This window comes from Prionailurus bengalensis, chromosome A1, assembly GCF_016509475.1.
Source record: "Prionailurus bengalensis isolate Pbe53 chromosome A1, Fcat_Pben_1.1_paternal_pri, whole genome shotgun sequence".
NCBI lineage: Eukaryota > Metazoa > Chordata > Mammalia > Carnivora > Felidae > Prionailurus > Prionailurus bengalensis.
The window spans coordinates 20,287,139-20,302,223 of NC_057343.1; the positions used below are offsets into that span (position 1 = coordinate 20,287,139).

At 49.1% G+C, this 15,085-nt stretch overlaps 1 protein-coding gene across 2 annotated transcripts in view; it reads right to left on the reverse strand.

Moving 5' to 3' along the window:
• FAM124A (family with sequence similarity 124 member A) overlaps window positions 1-15,085 on the reverse strand; it is a 91,992-nt gene that overhangs the window by 61,246 nt on the left and 15,661 nt on the right. For both annotated transcript variants that reach the window (XM_043578204.1, XM_043578214.1), the window contains one exon: window positions 825-1,558. In XM_043578204.1, the coding sequence (XP_043434139.1) occupies window positions 825-1,558 (734 nt within the window). The remainder of the gene's footprint in view (window positions 1-824; window positions 1,559-15,085) is intronic.

The following is a 15,085-nucleotide window of genomic DNA, read 5'->3' on the forward strand; positions in this document are numbered from 1 at the left end:
CAGCCAGCCACTGGAAGGATGGGAGGAGAAAGGGATCCAGCAATTGAGTGAAGGATTAACCACAGAACGGGACTCTCTACTGCGTCCATTTCCTTAAAATGTATTCACTCGCCTCCTCCCAGACTTAATGAAACCAAAAACTCCAAAGGCATCACTTACTCCTTACAGTATTTATGAGAAAGTAATTTTTCAAGCGATCACTAGATTCCAACAACCTACTTACTGCCTAGTGGTAGAAGGGATGGAAGGTGGGGAGGCACTAAAGGGAAGAAAACAAGCACATCCTCTCTACGGAATGTCAATACAGTTTACAATTTTCAAAGAGCTGGGTTTTCCTGGAAGTCCTTTGTGGAAGGGAAGAATGCACTGGTAAAAACTCCCTAAGTGTGAGGGAGTAGATTCAGGAACCTTCCATAACAAGCAAGGTCCCTGGGATATAAGCTCATCTGAAATCCCCAGGAGTCACTGGCATTTAGCGGATGCTCAAACCGTGGGCGAAGAGGGGCGCAGAGGACCTGGAAGTTGCTTGCTGAGGCACAGAGCCAAGGCGGTGAAGTGAAAACAACCCATGCAAAGAACCCTTGATGCCTCCTCTTGTGTTGGGGCACAGTGTGGACGCCTCGATTTCGTCTAAGAGCCAGACAGGGGGCCACTGATCCCTCCTTTTTGTTTCTTAGCTCATTGCTCTTTACCAGGTACTAACCAGAGTTTCTGGCAGAGCCAACCCCCCGGTTTCTCTGTTCCCCCAGACAGACAGGGAGGTAGACCTACAGACAGAGACCTCCCCCCCCCCCCCCTCCACACTCCCCTTCCGTCCCAGGTACCTGCAGGAGGATCTTGTTCCCGTCGAGGTCCTCTGTCTGCCAGCGCCCCTCACTGATGGGGCTGCAGGGGTTGGGCAAGAGAGGCACGAGCTCGCCGATGTCCTTGACCCGGAACTCCAGCACCGAGGAGTCGGTGGGGACGGGGGTCTGGTCACAGGGCAGTCTCTTCAGGGAGAACTGGATGTCCACATCCAGATTGGAGAAAATGGGGAAGATGCAGAAGTCCGTCTTCTTCTGGCTGGGGCTGCGCCGGAGGATCAGCTCGTAGAACTTGAGGATGTCGGCGTAGTTGTCGTGGCGACAGTAGATGGTGAAGCGCACGATTTCCTTGCCGTAGTGCACGGGCCGGATGGCCCACAGCGGCGTCCCGGGGGCCAGCGTGAAGAAGTCCTGGCTGCAGGGCAGGTAGGGCAGGAGCCTGCGCGGCACGCGCTCCGTGTGGTGGTGGCGCCAGGGCGGCCGCTGCAGCGTGCGGTGCAGCTGCAGGATGGGCTCCTCGCCGTACTCCTCCTGAAGGAACAGCACCACGGCCAGCGCCGGCTGCGCCACCTTCGGGGGCTTCCTCCGCCGCCGGGGCGCCCGCCTCTCCGAGACCCGGAAGAGCTGCAGGTCCGGGTGGATCCAGGCCAAGACCTTGTCGATGGCCTCCTGCAGGGGCTGGGATTCCCCTGGGTCTGCGATTATGTGGATGCTAACCAGGAAAGGGTCCTGCGCCTCCTCCACGGAGAGCTCACCTGGGGGGCGCAGAGAGAGAAACGAAAAGGCCGTGTCATTAAAGGCGTCCCGTGATGACATGCAAGGCTTTCACGGGAGGAGAGGCTAAATCGTCACTGCGCCGACTCCGTGATCGTTCGGAGCCAAGAAGCAGAGACCTGACTACTGCTGGGAAGTTCCCACACCGGCCGGTGCTAGGAGGTCCCCGGTGCCGGACTTCATCAGGTCCAGTGTTACTTTGTATTAGGCGGCAGAAAGTCCAATCTCCACGGATGTGGAAGGGACAGCACGCCCATTAGAAGAGAGGCGGCCGCATTAAGTGCACGTAGGCCATTTAGTATTTCCGGAAGGAGCTGCAGGGCCTCGCCCCACGGAAGGTCCCTGTAACACTGCACTCCTCTGATTGGCTTGTTTTGCTGGTTTACATTGTTCATTCATTTAACAAACATTTATGGAATCCTTTCTTTACACTTCCTGCTAGGTGCTGAGCCAGGTACTCACTCTGACAGATAAAGCCCTGGCAGGGGAGGCTCACTGTGTCCTTTCAGTAGGCTGATCAGGTGGGGTGGCCTGGTCCTGACCACCTTGCTGCTGGAGCAACCATGGGGGTGGGGGAGGAGACTGTGCACGGGGAGCACAGTGTTCTCACAGTGTTCTTGCTGAGGCTGCTTACGGGGGCTGTCGGTTAGGGATGGGGGGGGGGGCGCATGATGGGGCCATTGCTACCTGCTTAATGCTATCTTACGGGCTTTTCCTTCGGCAACGTCCACTCAGGGGCCCACACATCCTGAACGGGTTGTGTACCTTCCCAATGTCTCTGGCAGAAAGAACATCTGAGAGCATTGAATTCAAGTGTGAGGTTGGCCATTTAACTTGGCAACGCTACCCCACAGGGTGAAAAGTTTGCTGGCCACACTGGTGTATTTCTAATTCGGAAATATTGAGCACATTTTCTCAGCCTGATATAAGCCTTGTTCTTGGGGCGCCTGGGTGGCTCAGTTGGTTGGGCGTCCGACTTTGGCTCAGGTCATGATCTTACGGTTTGTGAGCCCCGTGTTGGGCTCTGTGCTGACAGCTCAGAGCCTGGAGCCTGCTTCAGATTCTGTGTTGCCCTCTCTCTCTCTGCCCCTCCCTGCTCACACTCTATCTCTTTCTCTTATAAATAAACATTAAAAAAATTTTAAAAAAGAGACTTGTTCTTTTAAAAGGTAACTCTATTTGCATTTTTACAGGCTTTATGACTCATCCAAGGGAAATCAAGAAATCTTTAAGTCCACTGCAACTTGGGGGGGGGGTGGGGAGTGGCAAGATTCATCTAGAATGTAGATCTGTCATCACACACATGCCTCACAATGTCCACTAGGGTATTAGACCGAAGTCAATCATGCAGTCAATAACGTTTGAGAAGCGTGATGTGCTTTTAGGAACAATAAACTCGATCAATTCACAGGATGAAAAGTCAATTTTTTTTTCTAGGTTCGCAAGACATGCCAAATGGGCTTGCAGGTATATTTCATTATATTCACCTGTAATAACATGGTTTTAACTCTGTTGGATCAAAACCTGTCTGAATTTCCATCCCAACTCCGGCTGTTAGATTATTTCACTTGGGAACAGTTAATTCAGTCTGTTGTGGCCTTTCTTATTTACTCATTTATTTACACAGTTGTTGAGCAATCAGTATGTAGCAGACCCTTGAGAGATGAGGAAGCTGGTGTCATCGAGTATTATGGGAGTCTGTCGACGTAGGCCCCAGTGTGAATACTGCTGCTCCCCTAGAATTGTGCAGGATATAACCCAGACAACCACAACAGCAGCCCTCTAAAGAACCATTAAGTCACAAATGAGAACGTCGTAAATACAGTCATAAAAAATTAAAATTCAATCTGATATATGCCTATAGGAAACACAACAGAGTAGCATTTTAGGCAGGGGTTAGAGTCTAAGGTTACCCTGAGCTAAAAATTACCTATAGACAATATTACTATTGAAAAGTCCCTTAAATTTCCAATATGGCACTGAAGGTCCTGCTTGTAACAAGACAGCATAGTCAGACAGGTGTTCCTCTGGCTGAACCCCAGATGAAATAACAGGCTTGCTGCATGGCTTATGTCATAAAAGAATAGTCTTGTATCAGTAAGCACCAGATCCCTACTCAGCAGGCTGTGCCTTTCCCCCTGCGAGAGGCTTCTGGAACATAAGGATGGCCAAGGTAACAGCAAAGTCAAGTCTCAGCACTTCCATGATCATGGACTAGAATGGTGGGTGAAATTATATAACTCCAGCCCCTTATGGCTGAGCATGTATTCTTGAACTTGTACCAGTTAAATATGAGCGTGATGTCCTTCCAATTTACTACTGTGTGACAAAGGACGGAGCAACTTTTCTTCCAGACTGCTTCTGGGAAGGTTTTCTGGAGTTTTCTGAACTGGGCCTTGAAGGGTAAACAACATCTCACTCATAATAACCTCCAATGTGGGGGAGATCACTGCGGGGAGAGGGAAGACTGTTTATGAAGGCACAGAATGGTGCAAAAAAACAAGCACATTTGGAAGGGGGTGGTGAGTACTTCTGAAACGTGGTAACAGACGCAGCGGGGAAAAATGGACTGGAGCCAAGTTGTACAGGGCTTCAGCTCAATTTGGTAGTGATAAGGGGCAGTGGAAAGTTTTAATAAAGGGATGCTGGAATCCAGTCAGGGGGAAGCCAAGTGAGAAGTCATAAAATGAGTAAACAGCCTAGACAACAGATAACAAGACTTGGCCTTGGAGGAGATGGCGTTACTGGCCCTCGTTCTTTTCCTGCCCTGCATCCTTTCTCTCTGCCATGGGACTTTATAGTTCCTCCCACTAATGGGTGAAGTGCTTTCCCTTCCCTTTGACTTCGGGTTCCACCATATGTCTAACTCTGCTCAACAGAAAGACACGATGGTGACGCGTGTTGGGGCCCGCCTTCTTGTGCTTCTGACATTTCCCTGAGAAGAATGTGCTCAGGCTAGCACATTAGTGCCAGAAAGCAGGATAGGAGACACAGGGATCACAGCCGCCCTAGCTGAGTCCGGCCTGTATCAGCCAATCTCATACGCCCACAGAAGAAACATGGGAAGAGCCACCTAGCTGGGCCTGGTCTGGAGCACCTAAGACATGTGAGAAATAAGAATTGACTGTTGTTTCAAGCCAGTGTTTGGGGGGGTGGTTGTTACACAGCAATATTTCCAAGTGCAGGGTATATACAGAAAAGGCCCAGATTCACAGGCTCTTGAGGAGGCACAGGGGACTAGCTTTGGAGCCCACAGGCCTGGGATGGGAGGCAGGGAAAGCAGGAGAGGAGTGTACCATGATGTTTCTGGCTTGAGCAACTGGTCAGTTACCGATGCTTAACTAAGACACACAAAATAGAGGCAGAAGGGCAGATTTGTGGGTAAAGATAAGGAGTTCCACTTCGGCCATGTTGGTGAGATGGACAGCCAGAACGACTGTCAGGAGGGATGTCCTGTTAGCAATGGGACCTATGCGCTGTTGAGGTCATGGGCTGAACTGAAGGATGGATCAAGTTACCTTTCGACTGTATTCTTGCTTTCATGCAGTTATCTGATACACGTGTGCCCCCATATAGATCTGAATCAGTGGAAATCATCATGGTGGCTTAAGAAACAAATCAGAATTCATGGGCTCTTGTGGTTTTTCTCTTTGTTTGCTCTTCTGCTCCCCTGGCTACTTTCTGTTTCGCTGAACAACCACTATCAGCAGAAGTGCAGCACGAGGCAAACCAATGAAATTTCCCACTGGCCAGCAACTCCAGCAAAGGTAGGACAAGGTACCACAGCCAAGTAAAAGGCGTATTTCGCTTTCCCGCGGTCACTTGATCTCCCAACAGTGGGGACACGCGACTTTGCTGAACATTTATGAATGTTCGGTATGAACAGAAAGAGGTAGAAAGGCTTGGAAAGATTTAGGGGATGAAGAAATGTACTTGAGAAAACTACAGATGATTTCTGCGAGAGGAGAAAAGGACATATGGGGTAGAAAAAATATTTGAGAAAAGGAGCTGTCAGAACAGTGAGGCAGTCCCGCTGAGATGCTGAGCCCACTCTCAGGGTGTGTGCCTAGCCACGTATGTGGAGAGACGTTAGCTAAGACACATATGATGTTCTCTGGGGGCCGGCACTGTCTCAGTGTTCTACGTATATAAACTCATTTAATCCTTAAAACAACCCTGGGGGGGGGGGGACTATCATTGTCTCCATTTTAGAGAGCAGAAAATCGAGGCACAGAGAGGCGAAGTAATCTGCCAAGGTCGCACAGCATCCGAGGAGCGTCTGCACAATCACCGACGGTTCTGCAGGGAAGTGTGCTTACCCTCCAGCGCTGTATTCGTTTCATAGCAGGAGGAGAGCGGCCCCGCCCCATCATTTCTGGTCACACTCCTAGTCACCACTCTCCACTGCTTTCCTGCCTCCTTCTGGCCGGCTGGCTTCTCAGCCACCGGCCACCAGCTCCATATCCTGGACACTCATTTACGTCTCTTTCTTCTGGCCCTGGGTGTGTGAAGAAGAAGGATCCAGAAACCACCTCCCCGATGGCACACACCCAGGTCTTTACATCTGAGTGCTGCCCTCTCATGCTTGCAGGCGAGCGTGAGGCCTGGGTGTGGAGAGGTCGCGGGGAAGGTGGCTTCTGAGTCCCCGAGACAGAGTTGTCAGGGCGCCTGGCGTCAGGACACCTCCATCCGCCACACAAAGGTTTCCCAGAGAGAGCAGTAACAAAGGCCATGCTGAAGCCCCCGCGGATGAGTGCATGTTGACAGCTTTGCGGAAAGGCAAGATGCCCAGCCTTCGAGCAGGGTGGGGGCACGGCGAGAGGCATCTGACCGAGCCCCGGCTCGCCTGGGCAGCCTGGGATGCGGCCAAGAGCAAGCAGGGAAGGAAGATGAAGACCCGACCCCCGAGCCTCCCTTTGCACTGGGTGCATCAGGGCGATGTAAGTCGATAAAATCCTACCCTGAGAAGAATGAGAGTGGGCGGTGGCATTAATAGGCTCCCGCCATCACCAGCACGTGCCCACTGCACGAGGCCCTAAAATAAACGGGCCCCAGGAGCCACAGTGTGCAGCTCCAAACCGTCACTGGGTGCTGGGTGCTAGGGTTATCCACACCCCAAAGAAAACGTGCCTCCTGGAGCTGGATAGGAAACCAAGTATTTGAGGGGAAGGAGAGGAAATGTGAATAATTAATTGTCATGGAAAGCCTCTCTGCCTCCCTGGAGAAGCAGGGATGTTGCGACTGTGGGAGATGCTCTGCCTTTATCGTATCTATTACACGTCTTCTCGGAGGGCCTCAGACCGCACCTGTTCACTTAGGGTGAGACACAGACCAGACATGAACTGGGCAACAGACGGACTTCCCCAGGGCCGGTTAGAGGATGGGAGCTGTTCACAAATTTACAGGTATTACCAAAGCTGTCAGATTTCTTCCCGTGTGATCATGCACAGTTAGATTTTTTTTGATAATGTAAAACAAAAAAACAGCTCTAAGTAAAGCACTGTCAGAGTCAGGCCTTCTATGAGGCAGAAGGTGTACTATGAATCTGTGTATTTGTTACATTTCCCCCCAATATTTCACCTCTCTTGTATATCCCTTGTCTCTTATTTAGGTATTAAGAAAAAATGTTTTTTTTAAAACTTTTTTTTTTCAATGTTTATTTATTTTTGGGACAGAGAGAGAGCATGAACGGGCGAGGGGCAGAGAGAGAGGGAGACACAGATTCGGAAACAGGCTCCAGGCTCTGAGCCATCTGCCCAGAGCCCGACACGGGGCTCGAACTCACGGACCGCGAGATCGTGACCTGGCTGAAGTCGGACGCTTAACCGACTGCGCCACCCAGGCGCCCCAAAAATGTTTTTTTTAAATAGAAACTTCTCTTGCGAGAGAGAGAGAGCGCGCGCAAGCAAGCATGACTAGGGTAGGGGCAGAGAGAGGGAGAGAGAATTCTGAGCAGGCTCCGTGCTGTCAGCACAGAGCCTGATGCCAGGCTCTAACTCATGAACCGTGAGATCACGACTTGAGCCGATATCGAGTCAGACGCTTAACCGATGGAGCCGCCCAGGTGCCCCGGGTCTCTGAAGTTCAAAAGATAACAATTTAGACAGTAATAACCATATATGAAGCTCTTATTTGCCAGGCACTGTCCTAAAAGCTTTACATATATTATCTCACTCAATTTAAAACAATACCATGATAAAGGTGTATTCTCCCCACGCCGCAGGTGAAATATTCATGTATCTGACAAGGGCCCACCCAGAACAGGGTCTCCGTGCTCTGCACCTGTGCGCTTTCTCGCTCTCTATCTAGCTCACCGTCCTTGCTTTGCTTGGCTGGGCCCTGAAAGTGTGGCTCAGCTCCTTCAGGCAATGCGGCAGGAGATTCTGCCGTGAATGGAGGAGGACCATTATGCCTGGGCAGTTTCTGGCAATCCCGGGCTTGCATGGACACGTTAAGCTGGAGTCTGGTAAAGTCTGGGCAGGGACTGAGGTCCTTCTGCCTGTTGACAGACATCCTGATGCTGGACCTCCCACTCAGCTGTCTCAGTGCTGCCTGCACCCGGACTCCTGCCATCCTTCGCACCCGGGGGGCTTCACCCCATTCTTGCCTGTGCTGTCTCCCACTGCCTGGGGCCTGCCAGGCTGGCCCTCCTCCCAGAACTGGCAAACTACTGTGTGTCCCCAAAGTATTTCCTTCCCAGCAGCAGGTATGTCTAGTTCAAAGTCCGGATCTCTCATTTCAAAGGCGTGGCCCAGCCAACTCTCAGGATACAAGTTCAGACGCCTCCTTCTAGAAGTCTTGGACGGTGGCTGACGTCTCTGTCGTTTTATCCACCATTTATCACTGACGACTTACAATACAAATCATTTACCGAACCAGGCAGTGTTGATTGAACACCTACTCTGTGCTGGGCACCGCAGGATACAGTGGGGAACGAAAGACTTTCTGGCTTCCTGGAACTTATAATCTAGTGGGGGAGTCAGAGCAAGCAAATATAGAAGATGAAGTCAGGCAGCTAAGTGCAAGGGGCAGACACTTCACTGAGCAACCTATCCTGAATGTGGTACCCTAACAGGTTTCCAAGGCAACAGCCATAACCAGTTAGCATCACCTGAATACACTGCCACGTGCCATTCTAGTGTCACAAGAGGCTAAAAGAATCAGACCCAGGGCACCTCCAGCTGCTGCCGGGTTAGGGAATTTGGCCCCGGAGCTTGCCTGGACATTTCTCGAACCGCATATGCAGGAGGCTGAATAAACTCCTTATTTGCATTTCTAAAGCCCCTCTCTGTGGCACTGAGTCCGTCAGGGACTTGGATCCTTGGTCTGGTCAACCAGACCCTCATGACTGAGGGGCAGAAAACCCAGGTGAGACGGCGGATCGGGTGTGCAACAAAGGCAGGCCGGGCGCCGGCGGACGCTGGGAAGAAAAATTAGGTCAGGAAGCGGGAGGAAAAGAGGCTCCAGGGTGGCGAACACAAAACCGACTCCATTGTCAAGTGCCACAAAAGAGCCAGCCTCCCCCCACTAAGCTGCCCGGTCTTCCCGGGAATGCCTGCCTGAAGCGAAGGCTCTCAGAAAGGGGCTTCCAAATTCCTTCTCCAGAGAGTCTATTCATCCCGAATGTAATGAATAACCTGCCTTCATCGTTTTTTTTTTCTTTTTTCACAGTTTTCCTTTAAAGCTAGTTCCTCAGACCTCTGAACTAATGAACAAACTGAAGCAAGAGCCTTTGCCCCTGCCAAGAGCTAAGATAAAATCTCAGGCTTTCTCAATCCTTAGTGGTTTTAGGATTTCGACAGGGCTTTTGGTTGACCTCCAATGCTGGGCTGTGAAAGTGGCAAGGCTGACCCCAGTGCCAGCCCCAGCCGAAGCCAAAATTAGAGGCAGGGTGGGAATAGCGAGAATCTGGTGGCGACATCGTGACACGCAAGGTTTTTTAACATTGGGGATCCGAATAATGCAGATAAAATTGTGCTCCTCTCGGGGCCCCTGGGTGGCTCGGTCGGTTGAGCGTCTGACTTTGGCTCAGGTCATGATCCCACGGCTCATGAGTTCAAACCCCACGTCAAGCTTCCTGTGGTCAGCGCAGAAACCACTTGGGGTCCTCTGTCTCTCCCTCTCTCTGCCCCTAGCCCACATTTTCTCGCTGGCTGGCTCAAAGATAAACAAACATTAAAAAAAAAAAAAGTTCTCCTCGGGGCACCTGGATGGCTCAGTCGGTTGAGCCTCCGACTTCGGCTCAGGTCATGATATCACGGTTCGTGAGTTCAAGTCCCGCATGGGGCTCTGTGCTGACAGCTCAGAGCCTGGAGCCTGCTTCAGATTCTGGGTCTCCCTTTCTCTCTGTTCCTCCCCTGCTTGTGCTCTCTCTCTCTCTCTCTCTCTCTCAAAAATAAAGAAAGATTAAAAAAAAAAAGTTCTCCTCTCTCAGCCTGAGTTCACAGTACTTTCTTGTAATTGAAAAATGGAATATAGGCTGAGGTGGTTAAGCCAAAGCCTATATTTTCACTTGGCAGAGGAAAACAATGTGGAATCTTTCTGATCCTTAGGCCTTTTCCATCCGTAACGAGAGCTGCCTGCCTTCTCTATTCTCACCATCTGCTGCAGGAACGACGTCAGGGATCTGGAAGTGTGGCACTCGCGTGCCAGTGTCCTGCTACACTATTGAGACCCTATTAAGGACACTGTTAAGGACGAAATAATAGAGAAAGTAAGACAGGGTCTTTAGACACCCTGCATATTTTTTCCCCTTGAAAATGAAATACGCATTTTATTTTGTACGTACTTCTAAGTTTCATTCTGAAATAAACCTCCAGATAGGAACAAGAGGGGGAAGCAAAGGCCAGCCACTCACCAGAGAGCAATGACAAAGACCCTTTAAATTCCAACACAGCCTGGCATAAATTCGGAAAGGGGACTAGGAGGTCGCCAGGTCATTAGTGTGAGAAGGTATACAAGCGGTAGGAACGAGGGCCATCTCTTGATGGCAGAGTTGTTATCTAAGTCCTTACGACTGTAGTGATTTTGAAAGCTTATGAGAAGGTGACACAGGTCTGTTGCCCACCGCAGTCTGATGCTTAATACTGGACAAAGACCCTCGGAGTATAAAAGTTAAAGGGCTCGACATGACAGAAGCGATGCTAGTATTTTACACAGAATCCTTTCTTCTACTCAGGAATGTGTACTCGTTTTCAACCGCTTCATATATACCTTGTCATTTTCAGCAGTAGCAAAGTCATCCTGAGAGCCAGGACCTCAAGAAAATTCTACAGACTGGGAGATGAGGCAGCAGGGCTCGCAAACAACGGGGTTAGGATATTCATCGTGGTTTGAGAGGTAAGCTACATCTATCACAACGGAACAGACAAAAGCGGAGGACGGTGACCAAAACCTACCCCAATGATTTGTTCATCAACCAACCCCAGACCTCTAGTAACTGGAGCTGGTTGGAGAGGTCCTCACAATTACAGTAATTAAGACTTATTTTACAAAGGGATTTATTCTGGCAGGATGTTGAAAAATCAAACGTTTAGCTATTACAACCGGTTTAGGAAAAAGCACTACGTAGGTGCTCATAAAATATATCCTGACCGCCACAGGAGGAAGACCAGTGATGACATCTGGTGCTGGCTTTGCTCATGATCAAACTAGCAATGCAGGGAAGGGAGCCTGCGGACTTGTTTTGTTTGTTTGTTTGTTTGTTTTTTCTGGTTTAAAATTTGATCAAATGTTCCACTGCTTGACCAATCTCAACATGATACTGACACGTTCCTGGTCCTGGTTTCCATTTCCTTAGAAAATATGTACCTTCCAACCCCCTGAAGAACAAGACTACTGGACATGACTAGAAAATGAAAGATGGAGGAGGCATTTAGTCTAGCCTCCTCATGTCACAGATGAGGTCCAGCGACTTGCCCAAGTTGACCGGCCACTTAATGGCAGGCCTAGAAAGGAGCAGACACCTCCCAGACTCCCAGTTCGGGGCTCTGCTTCAGCTCTCCTGTAAACAGCCCCAACGACTGCACAGCAGGAGGACACATGCATGTCCCTTCTGGAGCTCACAACCTAACTGAGGAAGCAAGGTATTCACACACGACAAAGAGAAGGAAAACAAAGTGGGAGATGTGTTCTAAACGACACAGCAGATGAATTTTAGAGAGAATAACCAAAGTTCCCATTTACCACAATTTTCTTCTTGCCTTGTGGCCCTCCACCTGCACATTCGGGGCTGTTCATGGCTTCCAGGAGGGTGGGGGCAGATAGGCCTATGAGTCAAGTTCCTGAACTCATATATAGTTTCCAGATCACAGCAGAGAAGACAGTCTTGAAGGGCAAAGGCTCTCTATTGCAAGGGCTGGGGCTCTGGAGACAGAAGAGGCTTTCTGAGCTAAGAAAAGCTAAAAACCTAGAGCAGAGAGGGTTCTCCCCCAGCATCACCCGTGCCATGTTGCCAGAGTGGCCTTTTCAGCTCAGAGATTGTCAGGTTTGGGCTTCCGGTGGAAGGAAGAAGACTGGAAGGGACCTGACCGACGTCTGGATGGCAGAGGGTTTCCGAGAAAGGATCATGTACCGAAACTTCTGGGCCGAGGCCTGCAGGGGTGGAGGACCCACAGCAGAGAGCACCGTGCCTTCAGCTGCTAGGCATGAGGGCAGCTCAGAGTGAAGTTCAGCTTCAGTGTAAGTGCAGTGGTTCTAGTCTTATGCCTGAGCATGTGACTGTAAAAATTCATAGTCACTATAACAGGAGGTTCAAATAGAGTTCTCAACAGAGAGTAGAAAATGCTAGAATGTGACTCCTGAAGCATGCCATCTCATAGAAAGATGCGTCCAAGCTTGAGTCCAGGTTATCCGTGACCTACACACATTTTAGCCTCGCTGTGCTCAAGCCTGAGGCTGTGAAATAAAGATGAATCACAGAGGAAGCCCAGCTCTCTCTGCAACAGACAAATGAAGGACTTCTCACAACTGCTCTTGTTACAAAGGACAGAGAAGCCTTCCAGTCACAGGCTGCACTGCCTTTCTGTGCTAACAATAGTGGCGGGAGATGCCAGGTGAGATAAAAACAAAAGGGGGAGGGAGAGCAGATGGAATATTCCTTCCCTCCCGTAGTAACCAGCGGGTCGTACAAAATAGACGTTTGATCGACGTGGAGGAAGGAGAGAAAGTTTACAAAGAAGAAACGAAGGAAGATGGGCAGGATCCTCTTTGCCTTCCTAATCAATTCTGAATATCGTAAGCTTTAGTGGATACGACCTGGCTTTTTGCACAATAGTCCCCAAACACTTCCAACTTGTCATAACGCCTGTGCAGAGTACTGATGGATTTGCTGGCTGTTCCTGCTGCTAATGTCACAGTGGGAGTGTAATCAATACTGTACTTTTCAGGAGAAACACAGAAAAGACTTCAGGTTGCAGGTCTCCAAAACTTGAGAGTCTCCCCATTTATCACCGACTCTTCAGAGCACTTTTGACCATTGTTATTGTGTGTGTATCCGTCAATATTGTTTTTCATTCACAAAAATCACAGTTTTTATGAGGCCCTGGCACCCTCATCCATGCCAGGCGGGGGGCGAGTGAAATGGTACCCCTGGAGAATGAGCTGACAGTAAGCATCAAAAGCTTTACATGTTTATAGCAATTTCACTTGTAGGAATTTATCCTAAGGAAATAATGAAGGATACACACAAGGATTTAGTATAAAAATACTCCTGGCAATGCTGTTTATAATAATAAAAAAGTGAATATAACCTATGGTGCCAACAACTGGGCACTGGTGAATGTACAGAAATATAATGGAATACTGCACAAACTACTGTAGAAGTTTACTGACAACAAAGAAGTTCACATATACTTATTGAGAAAATTAGACTATAAAACTGTACTATTTTTGCTAATAATATATAACTCTAGCAATATAGATGCTCAGAAAAAAATCTATAAAGGCAAATTACGGCTGTTGGTTATTTCTAGATGGTAGCAATCTGAGTTTTGTTCTTTTTGCCAATATGTATTTTCTGAATTGTCTACAATGACTATGTATTATTTGAGTAATGATAATTACTTAAAATTGAGAAAAGCGCCAAGCATGTCAGGAAGGTGGGATGGAAAGTACTCACTGCAGACTGTGTTCCCTCCCTCCCTGGGGTGGGTAGTCCGGACGACCCCGGTAGACCAGCTGTCCCTGAAGGGTTACTTCAGCTTCTAAAGGAGAACATGGTTGTGAGAAGTCGGCCCCCATTTTTCCTTCCTATCCTGGACAGAAACTGACACCACCTCTAGGAGCTGAAGTCACACAATTAGAACTCATCTTTGGACCCATAGGACTGCACCCTATTTGGGGGGAAGCGGATGCCAGCGTAACAGAGCATCAAAGGAGTTGTTTAGGTGGTAGATGGTCTTCGCCCCTTGATTTCCTAATGTGTACCTTTGCTTGTCGCTTTTTTCTTACCAACTGCCAAATACCAGTGTTTCCCAGCCTTCCGGATTCCCATGCAGAGGACTTTGGCCGTACAGAACCCACACTGTCCAATAAAGTCTAACTGCACTGGTTTTCAGCTCCAGTACCCTCGTTCATCTCAGGCTTCATTCGCTAGTCTGTGATCTTACAGATAAGGCTGGCGCCTGCTTCTCAAAAACGAACAAACAAAACAAAACAAAAACAAAACAAACCAAAAAACCCCAAACACACACCTCTAGCTTGCTTGATAAGGACAAACTCTATGTTGTAAAACAAACTACTCAGGAGATAAGGACAACATTCTATGTTTTAAAATGAACTACTCAGGAGAGGAACACAGTTTTCTTCTTTTAAATTATCAATAATCTATAATTTAAATATTTGTCAAGTGAATTTTTTTTCTCATGTAGATAAGTCCTGGAGTATACAGATTATGCCATTAAAAATCAGAATCTAAAAGAAATCTGGATGGACCATACCTACCTTGCTCACTGGGGAGATGAGCTAGATTAGTGCCCCTTAAAACTTCAGTACAAACAACTCACATGGCTCAGGGGGTCTGGAGCGGGGCCTGGAATTCTGCATTTCTAATAGTCTCCGGGGCGATGCTGACGCAGTGGTCTGTGGACCATACTCTGAGTAGCAAGTTTTCCAGTTTGGAGATTTATGTGCTCTGCCAGACCAAGAATACCTTCTCGGGGCAGCTGACAAAATGCTGAGCGAGTGGACCCCAACCTGCACCAGCTGGCATTCTGTGGCTCTCAGGCTGGGGCTAAGCCTCCACGTTGAGTGGCTTCAAGACCCAGACTTGCCCAAAATGACGCAAGTGGCCTTTTCATTAGAGCTTCCTGCAAGCTACATGCTAAGTGGCTCCAGGTCTAAGAGGAAGGTCCAGGAACATGATGAGCGTCTCAAACCAGGAGCCATACTTGTCACAGAAAGCCTCGACGCTTGGAAGCATGAGTAGAGCCACCAACAGCAGGGCCCTCTCTCTAAAAGTCAGGGCAAGCTGGAGGGAGGCCAGGGCATTCCCAGGAGGAGGGAAGAAG